This window comes from Brienomyrus brachyistius, unplaced genomic scaffold (genome assembly GCF_023856365.1).
Source record: "Brienomyrus brachyistius isolate T26 unplaced genomic scaffold, BBRACH_0.4 scaffold87, whole genome shotgun sequence".
NCBI lineage: Eukaryota > Metazoa > Chordata > Actinopteri > Osteoglossiformes > Mormyridae > Brienomyrus > Brienomyrus brachyistius.
Window position 1 is genome coordinate 103,313 of NW_026042362.1, and position 19,834 is coordinate 123,146.

Here is a 19,834-nt window from a genome sequence, read left to right on the forward strand (position 1 = left end):
AGGATACGTGTGCGTGAGAGTGTCTGCGGCAGGGTACGCGTGTGTGAGAGTGTCTGCGGCAGGGTACGCGTGTATGAGAGTGTCTGCGGCAGGGTACTTGTGTGTGAGAGTGTCTGTGACAGGCTACGCGTGTGTGAGAGTGTCTGCGACAAGGTACGCGTGTGTGAGAGTGTCTGTGGCAGGGTACGCGTGTGTGAGAGTGTCTGCGGCAGGGTACGTGTGCGTGAGAGTGTCTGTGACAGGCTACACGTGTGTCAGAGTGTCTGCGACAAGGTACGCGTGTGTGAGAGTGTCTGTGGCAGGGTACGCGTGTGTGAGAGTGTCTGCGGCAGGGTACGTGTGCGTGAGAGTGTCTGTGACAGGCTACACGTGTGTGAGAGTGTCTGTGACAGGCTACGCGTGTGTGAGAGTGTCTGTGGCAGGGTACGTGTGTGTGAGAGTGTCTGTGACAGGGTACGCGTGTGTGAGAGTGTCTGTGACAGGGTACGCGTGTGTGAGAGTGTCTGTGGCAGGGTACGTGTGCGTGAGAGTGTCTGTGACAGGCTACGCGTGTGTGAGAGTGTCTGCGACAGGGTACGCGTGTGTGAGAGTGTCTGTGGCAGGGTACGTGTGCGTGAGAGTGTCTGTGACAGGCTACGCGTGTGTGAGAGTGTCTGCGACAGGATACGTGTGCGTGAGAGTGTCTGTGACAGGCTACACGTGTGTGAGAGTGTCTGTGACAGGGTACGCGTGTGTGAGAGTGTCTGCGGCAGGGTACGTGTGCCTGAGAGTGTCTGTGACAGGCTACACGTGTGTGAGAGTGTCTGTGACAGGCTACGCGTGTGTGAGAGTGTCTGCGACAGGGTACGCATGTGTGAGAGTGTCTGTGGGAGGGTACGCGTGTGTGAGAGTGTCTGTGACAGGATACGCGTGTGTGAGAGTGTCTGTGACAGAGTACGCATTTGTGAGAGTTTCTGTGGGAGGGTACGCGTGTGCGAGAGTGTCTGTGACAGGGTACGTGTGTGCGAGAGTGTCTGCGACAGGGTACGCGTGTGTGAGAGTGACTGTGGGAGGGTACGCGTGTGTGAGAGTGTCTGTGACAGGGTATGCGTGTGTGAGAGTGTCTGCGACAGGGTACACGTGTGTGAGAGTGTCCTTAGCAGGGTATGTGTGTGTGAAAGTGTCTGCGACAGGGTACGTGTGTATGAGAGTGTCTGTGGCAGGGTATGCGTGTGTGAGATTGTCTGTCACAGGGTACGTGTGTGTGAGAGTGTCTGCGGCAGGGTACGTGTGTGTGAGAGTGTCTGTGGCAGGGTATGCGTGTGTGAGATTGTCTGTCACAGGGTACGTGTGTGTGAGAGTGTCTGAGGCAGGGTACGTGTGTGTGAGAGTGTCTGTGGCAGGGTACGCGTGTGTGAGTGTCTGTGACACCCCACCCCCAGTGCATTAGGTGACCTGCCCCACCCAGAGGCACAGGGGAAAAGAACCACTCCCCCATACTAGGGGCTAGTGGAAGTGCTGTGACTGGGGGGCGAGTGAAGTCAGTATTTAATGTGAGGAGTCGTAGAGGGGAGAGGCAAATAAAAGGAGATAAATGTAAAGAAGGAAAAAAAAACAGACAGGATTGTATTTATATATGATTTTTGTGGATGATAGGAGCCGTAATTGTCAAAAAGAAATTAGTAAGTAAAAAAATTATCACACATATACACTGCTGAAAAAAATTAAAGGATCACTTTGAAAACACATCAGATATCAATAGGGAAAAAATCATGCTGGATATCTATACTTGTCACGATTCTGTCACAATACGCTCGTAAGTGGACAAAGCTGGAGACGATCAGGGAAGCACACGTGGGTAATCAGGGGGCGTGGCACACACGAGGAGCGGACGAGCCGGGTCATGACAATACTGACGAAGACTGGGTAATGTGTTAGGAATGAAAGGAGGCCACATCGTTTGATGGAAATGAAATTATCAACCTACAGAGGGCTGAATTCAAAGACACCCTGAAAATCAAAGTGAAAAATGATGTGGCATTTTGCTGAAATTTCATTACAGTACAGAATCATATTCAGTAGTTTGTATGGCCCCCACATGGTTGTATGCATGCTAGACAATGTTGGGGCATGGTCCTAATGAGACCACAGATGGTGTCCTGGGGGATCTCCTCTCAGATCTGGACCATAGTATCACTGAGCTTCTGGACAGTCTGAAGTGCAACCTGGTGGCATCGGATGGACGAAACATAATGTCCCAGAGGTGCTCTATTGGATTTAGGTCAGGCGAGCATAGGGGGCAGTCAATGGTATCAATTCCTTCATCCTCCAGGAACTGCCTACATGGTCTTGCCACATGAGGCCGGGCATTGTCGTGCACCAGGAGGAACCCAGGACCCATTGCACCAGCATAGGGTCTGACAGTGGGTTCAAGAATTTCATCCTGATACCTAATGGCAGTCAAGGTGCCGTTGTCTAGCCTGTAGAGGACTGTGCGTCCCTCCATGGATATGCCTCCCCAGACCATCACTGACCCACCACCAAACCGGTCATGCTGAACAATGCTGCAGGCAGCGTAACGTTCTCCATGGCTTCTCCAGACCCTTTCACGTCTGTCACATGTGCTCAGGGTGAACCTGCTCTCATCTGTGAAAAGCACAGGGTGCCAGTGGCAGACCTGCAAATTCTGGTATTCTATGGCAAATGCCAATCGAGCTCCATGGTGCTGGGCAGTGAGCAAAGGGTCCACTAGAGGACGTTGGGCCCTCAAGCCACAGAGATATTATGTGGTACCTTGGGCGGAGCTTAATTCTCCGCTTCTGACATCATAAGAGGAAGTGGCTTATCCTTGATTTTGATTGGTCGAGGGTTTATGCACATATATGGTATCAATACATGCTTATGCCACATGCTGCCGATAGGGGGCGATATGGTTTTGGGAGACTGCCGTTATGTCCATATATGGTATCAATACATGCTTATGCCACGTGTTGCCGATAGGATGGTTTGGGAGATTAAACTTTAATAGAATAAAAATACATTACATGTATTTTATTAATGTGCTTTTTTGATTACGTTTTTAAGGTATAATAAAACATAGAGCAGGATAATGGCAAGATAGCGCATACACGTTCAGCGGGGGCGTCCGTCCGGCCCCGTGTTGTTAGTAAGCGCCGCGGCGTATTTTAAAAGAAAGCACCCAAATGTTTTAAAAGAAGAAAGCACCAAAAGAAGGAAAACTTTTGGGTTATTTTAAAAATAAAAGCAGTGTGAATTTAAACAAACAGGTCCGAAAGAAGCAGCAGAAGAACAAATTTAAACAAGCGCAAACGATAGCAGCACAACCAAACCAATAAACATACAGCCCGTAGTTTTAAAAGAAGCGATCACTCATTACATTTAACCAACACGAAAGACTTTAGTTATATTTACCAGGTTTGAGAAAGCATGTAAGCGGCAAACTTTAAAACGAAATAGGACGAAACGACCCCGGACACCCGCCACATGCGACTACTCTGTTTGAACAACGCGGGTCGGAATGGACGATCGCTAGTCCGGCGTTTGGCGCATGCGCACCCACGCCGACGCCCCTTTAAAAATGGCTACGCCGGCGGAGCGCCTGTTTTAGCAAATAAAACCCCTATAACCGTAATGTTTTTAAGTAATGAAGCACATTTCTGTCAATGTGAATAATGAAGTAAAGCGCTCTGAGCATTTTCGATAGCAATAATCAGGAAATAACGCGGTTAATTATTGTTTAAAATGTCGCATTGATAAATTCATATAATGTATTTTATTCTTTTAACGACTACTGATTCCAATTTGGTGCCATATACTTTTATCTTGTAGGCCGTAGGATAGCTCTCTTTCTGCCGGCTTATAGGCCGTGGTACGTCTGGGCTATTATGCTTAAATTCTTTATTAATTAATGATGTCAGAAGCGGAGAATTAAGCTCCGCCCAAGGTACCACATAATATCTCTAGTCACCCTCATGAAGTCTGTCTCTGACCAAACAATCAGAAACATTCACACCAGTGGCCTGCTGGAGATCATTTTGTAGGGCTCCAGCAGTGTTCATCCTGTTCCTCCTTGCACAAAGGAGCAGATACCGGTCCTGCTGATGGGTTAAGGACCTTCTACGGCCCTGTTCTCCTTGAGTATCTGCCTGTCTCCTGGAATCTCCTCCATGCCATTGAGACTGTGCTGGGAGACACAGCAAACCTTCTGCCAATGGCACGTATTGATGCGCCATCCTGGAGGAGTTGGACTACCTGTGCAACCTCTGTAGGGTCCAGGTATCGCCTCATGCTACCAGTAGTGACACTGACCGTCGCCAAATGCAAAACTAGTGAAAAAACTGTCAGAAAAGATGAGGAACCACCTGTTTGAACCATTCCTGTTTTGGGGGTCGTCTCATTGTTGCCCCTCTAGTTCACCTGTTGATAATTTCATTAACACTAAAGCAGCTGAAACTGATTAACAACCCCCTCCACCACTTAACTGACCTGATCAATATCCCAGAAGTTTAATAGACTTGATGCTATACTCTGATTAAGAAGTGTTCCTTCAATTATTTTGAGCAGTGTATATTAATACATAGATATGAATGTCCATACATACACAGACACACTTTCATACATATCTGTAATGATTGAAACATACAATACATGAATCAAACAGTAATAATAATCCATCCATCCATTTTCCAAACCGCTTATCCTACTGGGTCACGGGGGGTCCGGAGCCTATCCCGGAAGCAATGGGCACGAGGCAGGGAACAACCCAGGATGGGGCGCCAGCCCATCGCAGGGCACATTCACACACCAGTCACTCACGCATGCACACCTATGGGCAATTTAGCAACTCCAATTAGCCTCAGCATGTTTTTGGACTGTGGGGGGAAACCGGAGTACCCAGAGGAAACCCCATAACAACATGGGGAGAACATGCAAACTCCACACACGTGACCCAGGCGGAGATTCGAACCCGGGTCCCAGAGGTGTTAGGCAACAGTGCTAACCACTGCACCACCATGCTGCCCCCAGCAAACATTCAAACAACCAGAATTCCAGAAAAGTTCTTTAAATTTGAATGAAATAACAAATAAAACACTTTCAAATCACATGAGCCTATATTTTATTCACAACAGAACATAGATAATATAACAAATGTTCAAACTGGGAAATTGTAGAGCTTTATCCAGTAAATGAGCTCATTTCAAATTTGATGCCTGCTACATGTCCTAAAAAAGTCTGTACAGGGACAACAAATCGCTGAAAAAGCAAGAAAGTTTAAAAAGATGCAGCTGGGAGAACATCTAGCAACTAATTAAGTTAATTGATATCAGGTCTGTAACCTGATTAGCATTAAAAGGGACGTCAGAGAGGCAGAGTCTCTCAGAAGTGAAGATGGGCAGAGGCTCTCCAATCTGTGTAAGAGTGAATAAAAAGATTGTGGGATACTTTAAAAACAATGTTCCTCAACGTGAAATTCAAAGGATTTGCAAATGTCATCATCTATCAAAAAAATTGAGAAAAACTGGAGATATCTCTGTACGTAAGGGACAAGGCCGAAGACCTGTATTAGATGCCCGTGGTCTTCGGGCCTTCAGACGACTCTGCATCACTCATCGGCATGATTGTGTCAATGACATTACTAAATGGGCCCAGGAATACTTCCAGAAAGCACAGTCGGTAAACACAATCCGCCGTGCCATCTGCAGATGCCAGCTAAAGCTCTATCATGCAAAAAGGAAGCCATATCTGAACATGGTCCAGAAGCGCCGTCGTGTCCTGTGGGCCAAGACTCATTTGAAATGGACTATTTCAAAGTGGGAAAGTGTTCTATGGTCAGACGAGTCCAAATGTGACATTCTTGTTGGTAATTAAGGGCACCGTGTCCTCCGGGATAAAGAGGAGGGAGACCTTCCAGCGTGTTATCAGCATTCAGTTCAAAAGCCAGCATCTCTGATGGTATGGGGGTGCATAAGTGCATACGGTATGGGCAGCTTGCATGTCTTGGAAGGAACTATGAATGCTGAAAGGTATATAAAGGTTTTAGAGCAACACCTGCTCCCCTCCAGAGGACGTCTGTTTCAGGGAAGGCCTTGTGTATTTCAGCAGGACAATGCAAAACCACATACTGCAGCTATTACAACCACATGGCTTCGTGGGAGAAGAGTCCGGGTGCTGAATTGGCCTGTCTGCAGTCCAGATCTTTCACCTATAGAGAACATACAGTAATTACCTGTGACACCCATGGTGCACTGTGAGCAGGTATACAGGCCAACAGAGCATGCAGATAATTATCTGTGACACCCATGGTGCACTGTGAGCAGGTATACAGGCCAACAGAGCATGCAGATAATTATCTGTGACACCCAAGGTGCACTGTGAGCAGGTATACAGGCCAACAGAGCATGCAGATAATTATCTGTGACACCCATGGTGCACTGTGAGCAGGTATACAGGCCAACAGAGCATGCAGATAATTATCTGTGACACCCATTGTACACTGTGAGCAGGTATACAGGCCCACAGAGCATGCAGATAATTATCTGTGACACCCATGGTGGACTGTGAGCAGGTATACAGGCCAACAGAGCATGCAGATAATTACCTGTGACACCCATGGTGCACTGTGAGCAGGTATACAGGCCCACAGAGCATGAAGATAATTATCTGTTTGTTTCTTTTTATTTTTAAGTTGCAGAATGTTGTCTCATCTGAGGAGGATTCAGTGTATTATGTGTGAGGTTCATTTTGGTTTTGATGCTGGATTCAGTTAGTAAATATTAGAGAAATTGCATATTCTCAACTCGTATTTATTGATTAAGTCTTCGAATGTCATGAAATGACTGTTACTGAAAAGGAGGTGAAGATGTGTAATCCCTTTCTGTTCCTGTGAGTGATAGTGAATAGTGATATTGTGAAGTAGGAAGTCCAGATTATTCCAGATTGGTGTGTATTTACAGGGTCTGAGAGTACAGTTAGTGATTTTAATGGCTTTCCACTGGGCTGTCAGTGCTGTGGAAATGGCAGCACTGTGTTGTTAAAGCAGTTTTGTTTCTTTAATGACATTTTGAGTAAGTCTGCATGTCTGAGATTTTTACAGTACAGCTGCTCCTGCTGTAAGCATGAGCTGCTGTTACTGCTGTAGTGTGACCATTTAATGAATGAAGTTAATGAAGTAATAATTAAGAAAAATGAGCTCGTAATCCACCCTGAGATTTACTTTTCTGTAATGTGGAATGTTTGATTTTGTGTTTTTGTTTTTCCAGCAAAAGTGTGACATTAATGAGTTTGAAAGAATTTTTCTGAAATTATTCTGGACGAGTAATTTTATTTTTATTGATTTAAGTGGGAGACTCATCTATTGTCTTGAATAAGGGGGTGTAGTTGAGGGTAACCAAGTCAGACAGCCTGTGGGAGATGTAGATACCCAAGTACCGGATATTTCCAGTGTGAAATGGACCATCCTGATTGGCTGAATCCCAGGCATCTTCAGACAGTGAGAATATTATGGGTTTTTTCCAGTTTATTGTGTAGTTTGATAGATTTGAAAAGGTATTAATAAAATTAAAATTTCATATACAGTATTGAGGGTTTCATAAAAACAGCAAGATATCATCTGCATAGAGACTAATTTTGTGTTGACTTATTAGTATGAATTCCATTTATTTCACTGTTCTGTCGTATTGCTGCCACAATTGTTTCTATGAAGATGGCAAACAGTGAAGGAGAGAGTGGGCATGCAGGCCGTCTTCCCCGTCGGAGTGTGAATGCAGGTGATGTGATCCCATCTGTGACACTGTAGCTTTGGCTGAGGTGTACAGTATTTTAACCGAGTGGGTGAACGATTCTCCGAAGCCAAATCTATGCAATGTATTAAAGAGGAATGTCCAACTGACTGTCAGATGCCGTTTCTGCATCTAATGATGTAATCATGGTTTTAGTATGGGTGTGCTGAGCAGTACTGACTAAATTAAATAATCTATGGATGTTGTCTGAGGCATGTCTTGTCTTGATGAAATCTGTCTGATCATGATGGATTATAGTAGGAATGACTGTCTGTAACTGAGTGGCGAGAGCTTTTGTAATGATTTTCAAGTCTGTATTTATTAGTGAGAGTGGCGGGTAAATGGAGGGTTGTGTTTGGTCTTTATCAGGTCTCAATAACACTGTAATGGGCGGTAACTGGAGGGTTGTGTTGGGTCTTCATCAGGTCTCAATAACACTGTAATGGGCGGTAACTGGAGGGCTGTGTTGGGTCTTCATCAGGTCTCAATAACACTGTAATGGTCGCTGCGCTCATATTTGATGGTATTTGTGATGCATGTTTAATTTCTCTTGCCAGTCTATTTAAGAGTGGAGATAATATGTCCCAAAAATGTGTATAGATTTCTGCAGGGTAACCATCCGGTCTGGCGATTGGTTGTTAGGCATTTGGTTGAGGACCTTATGGAGTTCTTCTGATGTTAATGGTGCATCAAGCAGAGGTGGAGATTTCAGGTGTAGGGAGTACAAATCCAGACCAAGATTTTTTTTCAACAAACCAGTTGAGTCTCTGTGACTGTGACTCTTTATATTCATCTGGTTGGTTGAAACAAAATCTTGGTCTGGATTTGTACTCTCTGGACCTGAAATCTCCACCTCTGGCATCAAGGGCATCTGCTGTTTCATTGGTTAATATGGGTAAGTCTATATTATTTAAAAATGATTCTATATCAACTGGATCTGGTTCTTGTTCTGAGAAGTATAGGTTCTTATAAAATGTTCAAAAGATATTGCTAATTTTGCTTGATTATAGAAATATTTATTAGAGGAGTCACTTGTAGTAATTTAATGCTTGTAATAGTCAGGTGATCTTATTCATTGTGGATTTTTTTTCCATCTTTCTGCAGACTGTCAGGCTGTAGAGTCACAGAAGAAGGCTGTTCTTCCCTGGCTTCAGCTCTGAGGTCAAACCCCTCACACCTGAGAGAGCTGGATCTGAGCTACAATCACCCAGGAGACTCAGGAGTGAAGCTGCTCTCTGCTGTACTGAAGGATCCCAGCTGTAAACTGGAGAAGCTGCAGTGAGTACAGAGTGTGTGTCTGACACGCTACAGATACTTATGCATGTATATGAAGAAGAGGCACCAATAAATAAATGGATACAGCAGTACTATGTCATTCTGCTTCTCCTATAGTGTGGATCACGGTGGAGAGTGCAGGACTAGACCAGGCTTACAGAAATGTAAGTGTCTTTGCATGTTTTTATTAATAATACCATTAATACTATGTTATGGTTGTATTCACACAATTGTTGTGATGAGTGTGGCTTTTTGCACTGTGTGTAGATGGATTTCCATGTTTGTGTTTAGGTGAGTTTCATGTCATTTTAGACAAACATCCAAACGAGAAACAAAAAATCAAAATCATCACCAAAAACTCTATCAATTCATTTAATCGTTTTTAAAAATATTTTTTACAAATGCTTTATATCTGCTTGTATTGTGTTTGTGTGGGAGAGTAGAATGGTTAAAATTTATTCTGATGTAGTTATACATCTTTAATTTCACAAAAAAAAAGAATCCTTTGCATTTGTTCTTTTTGCGGATGCCGTGTGTGTATGTGTTTTCTGTGTGAGATTCGTTAGTATTGTCCTAAGGAGGCACCTGTAGGCAGTGAGACCGGACTCTGTCCTCAAGTGCAAAATGTGAATTTGCATTTTTACAGGGTGGTTCTGTAACATTCCTTAATATTCATGAGAGAATATTACTGATTGGTCACTGAATCCCTTAAACCAGGGGAGCCCAAATCCAGTCCTGGAGGGTCAGAGTCCTGCACATTTTTGGGTTTCCCCTCATTTAACACACCTGAGTCATCTCCTTGTGCTAATAACCACACAGCTCTTGTGCTGAATTATTTACGGTGGAACAGGGAAAGAACTTTGCTACACAAGGCTCCGGCCCCACAGGACTGGATTTGGACACCCCTGCTTTAGGTAGAAGAAACAGGCAGCACAAATCGATGTTAACTGGCCAATGAGGTAGTGCCCCTCTCATAAATATTAATCAGCTAGCCAATCGTGTAGGGCTTCGCTCATGAATATTAAAAAGTTCTCCTGATCCACGGTGCTAAAAGAAATTTGCGCCCGGGACACACTGGATGTGCGGCGGAAAATATCAAATTTCATTTCGGCGCCATGTTAACAGATTAGAGCGGCCGCGTGCGTGCGCGAGATGCGGGGCTCACGCCTCGCGGCAGCGGCGCAGCATCTACAGTCACGCGCGCGGTAAGCGGTTCTCTATGGAAGCGTATTGCATTCATCTGGGAAAAATTAATTCTGTTTTTTCGAATTAATGAGATAATAATTCCCGTTTTTCAGAGCAATATTTTTCGGAATTAATGAGAACCTTCCTGTTTTTTATGATGCACGATCTGTGCCGGAATCATCGTTTATATCAGAATCCAGGTCCAAATGTTTATTAAATATCACTTTAAACAATATTACTTAAATATTCTGTTATTGATGGCCATTTTCAAGCCGCACGCGCCGGAATTAGCGGTTAGAAGGAAAGACACTGACTTTAGTATTGATCTCTGGTGCCGTTTTGTGGTAAATATGCTTGTGATGAATATGTCTGATGAATGTCGCTGCTTTGTCATTTTTTAATTAAATTAATTAAGCTGTTAGTTTAGCTCGCGCCCCATTTTGGCGGCTCTTCCCGCCGCCGTCGCGCGCCCACTTTATGTTTCATAAACTTCAGTTCCCGCTTCGTTAGGGGAAGCTGTGCTGTTTTTATGTCGTACAGAAACATAAAGTACAGGCGGCCTGATGGGATTAATAATTCTTCCTCCTGCCTACAGACTCCTGCCAGCTGATGCTGGACCCCAACACAGCACATAGACACCTGTCTCTGTCAGGGGGGAACAGGAAGGTGACATGGGGGGCAAAGCAGCCATATCCTGATCATCCAGAGAGATTTGACAGCTGGGAACAAGTTCTGTGCAGAGAGAGTCTGACTGGCCGCTGTTACTGGGAGGCTGAGTGGGATGGACGTGCAGCCTGGATAGGAGTCACTTATAAAGGGATCAGGAGGAAAGGAGGGAGTGACTGTTGGCTTGGATTCAATGACAAGTCATGGTGTCTGTGCTGTGATACTAACAGTTACTCTGTCCGGCACAATAAGAAAGAGACTCTCATACCCATAGAGCCCTCAGGCCCCCGCAGAGTAGGAGTGTATCTGGACTGGGGGGCTGGTGCTCTGTCCTTCTACAGAGTCTCCTCTGATGGACTGACCCCCCTGCACAGATTCACCTCCTCATTCACTGAGTCCCTCTATCCAGGGTTTGGGGTTTATAGTAACTCCTCCGTGTCACTGTGACGTGTTGCTGGTTCTCCTGGCAAAAAGATAAAATCTCTGCTTTTTAACCTTTATAATCCTTTTTACTCTGAAATGTACAGAACTGTGCAAAAGTCTTAGGCAGGCAAAGAAAATGATGATTAGATTATCCTCCTGTTGGTGTAAAACTATAATATGATGCCTGTCAAAGTGTGTCAGCTTCGCCATTTCAGAACCTCTGCTAAAATCATCCTAGTATTTGCAGCGACCGTCCAGTGCAGCCATGTATTTTTTAACTTGGCCACTAGCAGACCTCATACAGCTAGTCAATCTCTCACTGACTTTTTAAACCAATATGTTTATTTAATTGGGCTGTTGGTGAAATTTAACAAAATCATGGAACTGAGGTCATTGTTCTGAGGTGCCCCTGAGGAGAAGTTTGGGTACTGAAGCGGTGTTCATCTAGCCATCCAACTAGATATCAGTAACTTTTTAGAAAAGAGAAGAAATTATTACTAGTTTTTATTGTGTTACTCTTAATTTGCACACGTTCTAATGTTAAATTGTGTTTTTTGTTCTAAGCCAAAGTACACCTGCTACCCAGATAAACAGCTTTAAACATTTCTTTGGACTGCCTAAGACTTTTACACAGGACTGTGTGTTTGACAAAAAATAAATGACTGTCTTCAGTGAGCTGAATAAACATGAAAAATATAGTTTTATACATTTTCTCTCTGACTAAAATGTAATTAAATGTAATCATGATTGGGGGGGGGGCTTTCCCTCTCCCCTATCTATGTACATATTATATATTTATATCTATTTACTGTATTTCCTCCCTGTACAATGACAATAAAGGCTTTCTGTTCTGTCCTGCTTTTTCCTGCTTCAGCATCACCCAAAGCATAACTGAGTGACATAATGAAACCACAGTCTGCTGGATTAAGTTAAATTCACTGTATTACTGCAGCTGAACATAAATGACACAATGACTGTCAATCAATGTGTATAATAATCATTTAACTGGAGACATAACAGACCGAAAAAACACGGGAAAATATAATTATGTCCTGCTACTGTCTTACTTCAGTGGATTAAAGTAAATAAAATTATTAATATATTTCAATAAATAATGAAATTTGTTTTCTTAAATAATTAACACCCTTGCCACCCCCACCCCCCAGTAATAGGTCTGGTTGCTCCCCCGTCAGACAGAACGGGCAGTTTCCCAGGCAACCTTTCCGCCCCCACCCCACTGTAAAAGGTCTGGTTATGCCCCATGAGACAGAACGGGTGGGTGTGTGCAGGGTCCCTTCCCCACCCCCACCCCACCACACTGTAAAATGCCTGGTTACTCCCCCGTCGGATAGAAGGGGCAGGTGCCCAGACAGCCCTGCCACCCCCACGCCACTGAAAAAGGTCTGGTTATGCCCCCGTCGGACAAATTGGGCAGGTGCCCAGGCAGCTTTGCCACCCCCACCCCACTGTAAAAGTTTTGGTTATGCCCCTGTCGGACAAAACGAGCAGGTGCCCAGACACCCTTGCCACCCCCACCCCACTGTAAAAGGTCTGGTTATGCCCCCATCGGACAAAACGAGCAGGTGCCCAGACACCCTTGCCACCCCCACCCCACTGAAAAAGGTCTGGTTTCTCCCCCGTCAGACAGAACTGGCAGTTTTCCAGGCAACCTTGCCACCCCCAGCCCACTTGTAAAAGATCTAGTTGCTCGCCCATCAGACAGAACGGGCAGGTGCCCAGGGTCCCTTAACCCCCCTCGCCCCACTGTAAAAGTTCTGGTTATGCCCCCGTCGGACAAATCGGACAGGTGCCCAGGCAGCCTTGCCACCCCCACCCCACTGTAAAAGGTCTAGTTATGCCCCCGTCAGACACAACGGGCAGCTGCCCAGACACCCTTGCCACCCCCTCCCCACTGTAAAAGGCCTGGTTATGCCCCCGTCGGATAAAACGAGCTGGTGCCCAGGCAACCTTGCCACCCCCACCCCACTGTAAAAGTTCTGGTTATGCCCCCTTCGGACAGAACCGGAAGGTGCCCAGGCACCCTTGCCACCCCCACCCCACTGTAATAGTTCTGGTTATGCCCCCGTCAGACAGAACGGGCAGGAGCCCAGGCAGCCTTGCCACCCCCAGTCCACTGTAAAAGGTCTGGATGCTCCTCCGTCAGACAGAGGGGGCACGTGCCCATGCACCCTTACTCCTCTGCCCCCACTTATCTGTCTGACTCAGATAAATTGATACACAGATAGATACTGAACCCCTCCCACGCCCGGCTGGCAAAAGCTACTAAATTTATCTGCATGCATTATCATTAATAACAGACGTGTAAAAATATACATATACAATATACAATGGACATCCATTGACAATCCACCATTGGATTCATTATCTATTGCAGATTAACATTCTATACAGTGACTGTAGTCAGTTATAATGTCTCTCTATCAAACTGCTGCCATATTTCTTACATCCATTGGACACGTCAATTCACAGAAAAGCTATCATTCCGGAAACAATGTGTACTTTTCAGGGACGCCACTAGGTGGAGACAAAACACAGATTACTAAATAAAATACGATCAGAATTAAATTATAAGAAAGCGGATCTATGCGCGATATGAAATACCATGATTTCTCCATTTTAACGGGACATTTCTTTTTATGCAAGTTTGTAACTAGCAGTCATTTGCATTCTTTCATAATACAAAAAAACAATAATATTACGAGCCATAAATCATCCATATATTTTGCAGGAACAGATATCGCGCAGCAGAAGTTCAGCACTTTCCCGTTTTAGATGAACGTGATGTTGCCGTTTCCTGCCGGCGAAATTAAAAATCCACGACAGCAGCAGTTAGATGCAGCGTGTGCAGCGGCCATATTTACGGACAAAATCAAGCTGCTGACTAAGACTTAGTTTGTGGTTAATTAATACAAAAGTAACAGCATAATACTACATTATTTGTGCTTCTAAAGTGTTACAGATTTGAGAACTTTGAAAATCAGTAAATAACATTTTCTCTTGCCTTGACTCTAAATCAGACCTAGACGTGTTTGAGTAGATTACCAGGTTTCCTCTGGTTATTGCACTTATTGCACAGAATATGAAGAAAATGTAAGTGAACCGAAATCTCCATGCAATGAATTAGCATCCTGTGAGTATCAAGTGCTGCACCCCATACATTAGCAATGGGCATCAGATCACTGTATTCAACAGGGTGAGGGGTTATTCAGGAAGGACGAGTGTATTATTATAAAACAGATTGATAAATCAGCTTGTTTAAGCAGTTATTACTGTATGTCTTGTTCAATAATCCAACATACTTTCCCAGCTGACAGCTTTCAAAGAGGATTGACCTCATTGTTACTGCAAAACTCGACATTTATGAAGGCCTCTATACTTTAAGCTTACGATTAAATGCAGCACGGACCTTGATGTCCTGTCTAGATGTCTGGAGGTGATTTTCTGTCCTGAGTTTAGATGAAATGCATGAATCCATTTCCAAAAGCTGTTTATCTGGGTCCCCGCGATGGGGCCCCTTGGATATGGTGCCAGTATCTCACAGGCCTTGGACACCGAATCACTCAGGCATTTCGGAGTCGCATCTTTATTTAGCCTGATCTTTATTTTTTGTCTGGCAGATTTAACACAAACCAGTGTGTGGCCTGAATGACACACTAATGAAAGCTAATTCAGTGGCAGGAAAAGGTTTCCCGCTTATTTACATATATTTCAGAGGTTCACAGGGCTGCCAGCTTTGGTCTCCTGGCTGGTGTGACATTTTCAATTCGAGTCAAATCTGCACACGCATTTACATTTATGTAACAGTTTTATTACCTTGTAAATAGTCTATAGGGTTTGCAAGCTACCCAAACACCTTTGATGTAACTAAATATAAATATATAACAGAATAATATAGAATTGCCTATCCCAGTGTTGCAGCGCTGGGCTCAGAGTTCAGGGGAACCACCCCTTAAGACACCGACTACGCCACCCTGGGAATTGCACCCAGGGAAATAGTTCCTAAGCTAAATGAAACTCCAAGAGAAAGGTACTCAGGTCCGTTATACACGGCAGCAAGAGACGTGACTCCACTTACAATCTTTTATTAAAAGATAAAATTAACCATAAAACACCATCCACACGACAAAATAAAACCTCTGGGCGGTTCCACACAGGGAAAGAGGTTAAACAGTCAGGCAACAGAGGGCATCCTGAAACAAAACACTACAACTCCTATGCACACACACCAATGCCCCGTTACTACACACAATACAACATGCCACCACAAAGTTCCCTTCCTCCCTAATGGCGTCCCAACCCAAAGAATCTAAAACACACAAAATAATAAAACCCCTTACGCTAAACAATTAATCCTGACAATTAAACAAGGAAGGACAATCTACCAATCCCCACATTCATAATACAGAGAAAGAGAAGAGAAGAGAAGAGAAGAGGCAAAGCAGCAGCAACTGCAGGACAGGCAATCCAGACCGTCGCTGTAAGAGCAGGCAGAATAGCAGCCCATAATGACGTATTGTGATCTCCAGCCAGCCACTGCCATTTTTATAGGGCGCTACCAAAAATTACGATACGATACAAATCGCCCCACAAATTTAAAGGCGCAGTTACCTAAAATAGTCATACTGCCACACCAGGAACAACAGGCGCAGGCGGGAACCAACCCTGGCTAGGAACCAACCCTGGGTGGGAACCAACACACCACAGGGCGCACACATTCACACAGCCACACTCACACAAGTACAAAGCCAATTTAGAGACGCCGATCAGCCAACCCTGCACACCTTTGGACTGTGGGAGGAGACCGGAGCAGCACTGAAACACTTCGCTCCAAATGGGCTTCAGTGCAGGTAATATATTAAGGCAGTGTTATAGTGGGGCGTCTGTGATGGGGGGGTGAGAGGTGGTGTTCAGGCTTAATCCAAAGTAGATTAGTGGGTCTCATTAGGAACAGCGATGACCTGCCCTACAGAGAGGAGGTGAAGAGACTGGTGGGATGGTGCAGTGACAACAGCCTGATCCTGAATGTGGAGAAGACCAAGGAGATGATCATGGACTTCAGGAGGAAACAGCCCAGTCATTCAGCACTCGTCACTGACAACAGTGCTGTGGAGGTGGTCAGCAGCGTCAGATTCCTGGGGGTGCAGATAACTGACAGTCTGGACTGGTCACCAAACACAACATCACCGGTTAAACGGGCTCAGCAGCGTTTGCACTTCTTCCTCCGGATGAAGAGAGCTTTCCTCTCCCATCCTCAGCACCTTCTACCGAGGCACCATAGAGAGCGTGCTGACCAGCTGTATCTCCATCTGGTTTGGCAGCTCGAAAGCCTCAGACAGGAAATGGCTGCAGAGAGTGGTGAGGCCTGCAGAGAGGATCATCGGGACTTCTCTTCCATCCATCCAGGACATTGCACACAAACACTGTCTCAGCAGAGCCTGTGACATCATCAGAGACTCCGCCCACCCCCACCACGGACTGTTCGCCCTGCTGCCCTCTGGGAAGAGGCTTTGCAGCGTCAGGACCAGGACGGTCAGATTCTGTGATAGTTTTATTCCTCAAGCCATTAGACTCCTGAACTCTCAATACCTCATGGCAGCCCCCCCCCCCCCCCCCGCCTCTCTCCATCCATCCACACGTCACTTTCAAGAGCTGCTTTTTGTAAATTGTCTACTGCAAAATGTCTGAAACGACGATGTACACTGGTGTTTGCTGCTATAGTGCTGTTAATATATTTTTATGCATATTCTATGCTAATTCCGCTTTATATATTTTTTTATACACTGTACTGGGCCGATGATGAGTCAATGCAACGTAATTTTGCTCTGATGTGCACTAACTGGTGTATGTTCTGCATGACAGTGAAGTAGCTATTCTATTCTATTCTATGTCTGGATAAGTATGGGCTGGAATACAGAGAGAAGCTGGTGGCCGAAGCAGTGAAGGTCGTGAGTGGCAGATGCTCTGGGGTCCAAACAGGAGTTAGAGAGGTTGCCAGATATGCATTTTATGTTCACTGCAGCCCACACTGTTTGCATCTTGTCATTGTTGACTGTGTGAAAAATGTCCCTGTAGCTGCATGTTTTCTCCTCTTTCCTGGAAAGACTGTATGTGATCATGTCAGGCTCATATGTTCACAAGAAATGGCTGGATGTACAAAAAGAAATGTTCAGTGGAGCCCAGGGGAACTGCAAAGGCTCAGTGAGACTAGGTGGGCCTGCTGCCGTGCTGTGTGTAGAAACCTTACGGAGAGGCTGAGTGCTGGACTAAGGCTACCAGGTGAGATTTTAGATGATGCCGATCCCCAGAGAGCTGCAGGAGGACTGCAGTCTCAGATTGACTTGAGTTTTGTAGGGCTCCTTGTAGTGTTCAGAAAGATGCTCGATCAAGCAAAGTTTCTGCCAGACGTGCTCCAGTCACCTAAGGCTGATCTTAGCAAAGCAGCCGACCTCACTGACACCCTCTGACAGACCTTTGGAGAACATCGCAAAGAGGACAGCTTTACTGAGCTGTGGGTACAGTGACTGAAACATGCAGTGATCGCCACATTCCTGCCACTGTCAAACCAAAAAGAACCAAACACACCTCAAGCAGACCACATGATAGTCTTGTCACATCTACACCTGGACAGCAAAGACATGTTAACAGCAAAGACGCCTTCAGAAAAGGAGCATTTATTCCCACCATGGAGTCCATGATCAGGGTTTATAAGCTGAGGGAAAGGGTAAATTGCCTGAATTTTTTGTCTCCTGCTCTTCTCTTGTTTCGTGAGCTTATCTTGATTCATTTTATCTTCATGTCCTTCGTTTTAATGACCTAGAGGTCTGGTCACTCCGCTCTGAGTGTTTGAGGAGGGACTGGAACTGTAGACCTTAACTTTCTCCCCATCACAGTTCTGCTGGTGAGACTCCGTGTCCTAATGGAGTTGTTCTGTAAGCCAAGAGAGCTTTCTGATCCTAATGTGATGGTGCGTCACGACGTAACGTTGCTGCATATAGCAGGGCAGTGAAGTTGGCAGGAGAGAGAGGGGGGAAGTAGTTTTTTTTTTTGTTCGTTCGGGTGAGAACGGGTGATGTAGAGTAAGTAGGGAGAATTCCTTAATGTAGTCGACCGGTACACAGGACCAGATTAGTCTGAAGGCAGGTTCGAGCCACGTTGGTGCTCCGGAGAAGGGAAATTGCTGTGTGTTACCAGAACGACAGACGAGAGCTGCTCCCGGTGCCGCGCAGAGGGAACCGGAGCTTGGAGGAATCGCGGTAGCTTCCCTGCTACACAGAGACGACTCATCATCTCCAGCACCAAGGACGACGCAGGTGATATTTAATAAAGTTTATTTCGGCGAATGTACATCAGGGTGATCAGCAACTTGGCCAAGAAGTAGAAGACTTCTGCTAACGTGACGGACAGTAAGCGGAGTTTTAAAAGATCGCTGCTGCACACCCCATTTTCTGCACACACTACCACCTGGCAGGGCAGGCCCGCTATGTTCTAACTGCATGCCCGGATGCCTGATTTCTCTGGCGGCCATTTTCAGAAGTAAATGTACTGAACAGACTTTCGCATGGGAGTGTTGATGTTATCGGACGGATTATTACAATGAGCCAGTGGTATAAAGTGCTAAATGAATAAGGTTCATTTCTGTTATGAGGTTGTTGTTATGCATGTGTAATATGAATGTGTCCTGTTGTAAGGTTACTACGAACGTGTTATATGAAGGGTAAAAAATATCCCGTCGGAGGTAAACGGGAGTTCTTACTTGAAGCCTCCACCGTTAGACACTGAGCGCTCAGTAGGGTGACTGGGGCTGGGGTTTCATTAATAGAGGGGAGTCAGGTGGTTGGTGAAACTCAATTTGGTAATTGCAGTCCTTTGTTGTATGTGAGCTTTGGTTCTTTCCATCTAATAATTTGGTAACCATCTTACAGAGAATAAACTGCCTGTGTGTTCAATTTACCCTATCCTGGTGTACAGTGGTTACCCTGCTTCTATTATTTAGGCTCTCTCCGGAGTAGGGGCGTCTCACCTGCTACTGCTGGGTACTTCGGTCGGGGGGGGGAGTACGGTGTGGGTACTTAAACATCACGCTATCCCCAACAGTACTACACTCCAGGCTGGCACCGTGACGCTGATAGGGAAGTCCTGGAGCCTTAGCCGATCTGCTCACGTAGTGCATGTAGCAGACTAGGGAGGCGATTGGTGAGGGTACAGGGACCTAGATCCTGCTGTACCTTTTCCGTCCGGAGGATTGGGCAACCTAGACCCCTACTACGCAGGCTGTGGCCCAGTCTGTTACACTAATTTTTATTCAGTATCTGTTTGGCTGCTCTAACAGCTCTCTGACTCTCTGCTGCATTGGGAAAACAGGGGCTACTAGTGACATGTTCAAGTTGTGAGAGTCGGCAGATTGGCTACTTCTATGTATCTGGAGAAGTGATCACTGCAGCTAAGTAGTGACCTTTTTCCCACTGGAAAACATCTGCAGCCGCTCT

The 19,834-nt window shown here is 45.4% G+C and overlaps 1 protein-coding gene across 6 annotated transcripts in view; it reads left to right on the forward strand.

Moving 5' to 3' along the window:
- LOC125727124 (NACHT, LRR and PYD domains-containing protein 12-like) overlaps window positions 1-12,340 on the forward strand; it is a 52,881-nt gene extending 40,541 nt beyond the window's left edge. For 2 of the 6 annotated variants that reach the window (XM_049003836.1, XM_049003837.1), the window contains 3 exons: window positions 8,883-9,056; window positions 9,171-9,217; window positions 10,834-12,167. In XM_049003836.1, coding sequence (XP_048859793.1) covers window positions 8,883-9,056; window positions 9,171-9,217; window positions 10,834-11,351 — 739 coding nt within the window. In that variant the 3' untranslated portion in view covers window positions 11,352-12,167. Of the gene's footprint in view, window positions 1-8,882; window positions 9,057-9,170; window positions 9,218-10,833 lie in introns of all 6 variants that reach the window. The other 4 variants (XM_049003832.1, XM_049003833.1, XM_049003831.1 and 1 more) reach the window with 4 other exon arrangements.
- Window positions 12,341-19,834: the final 7,494 nt, after the last annotated feature.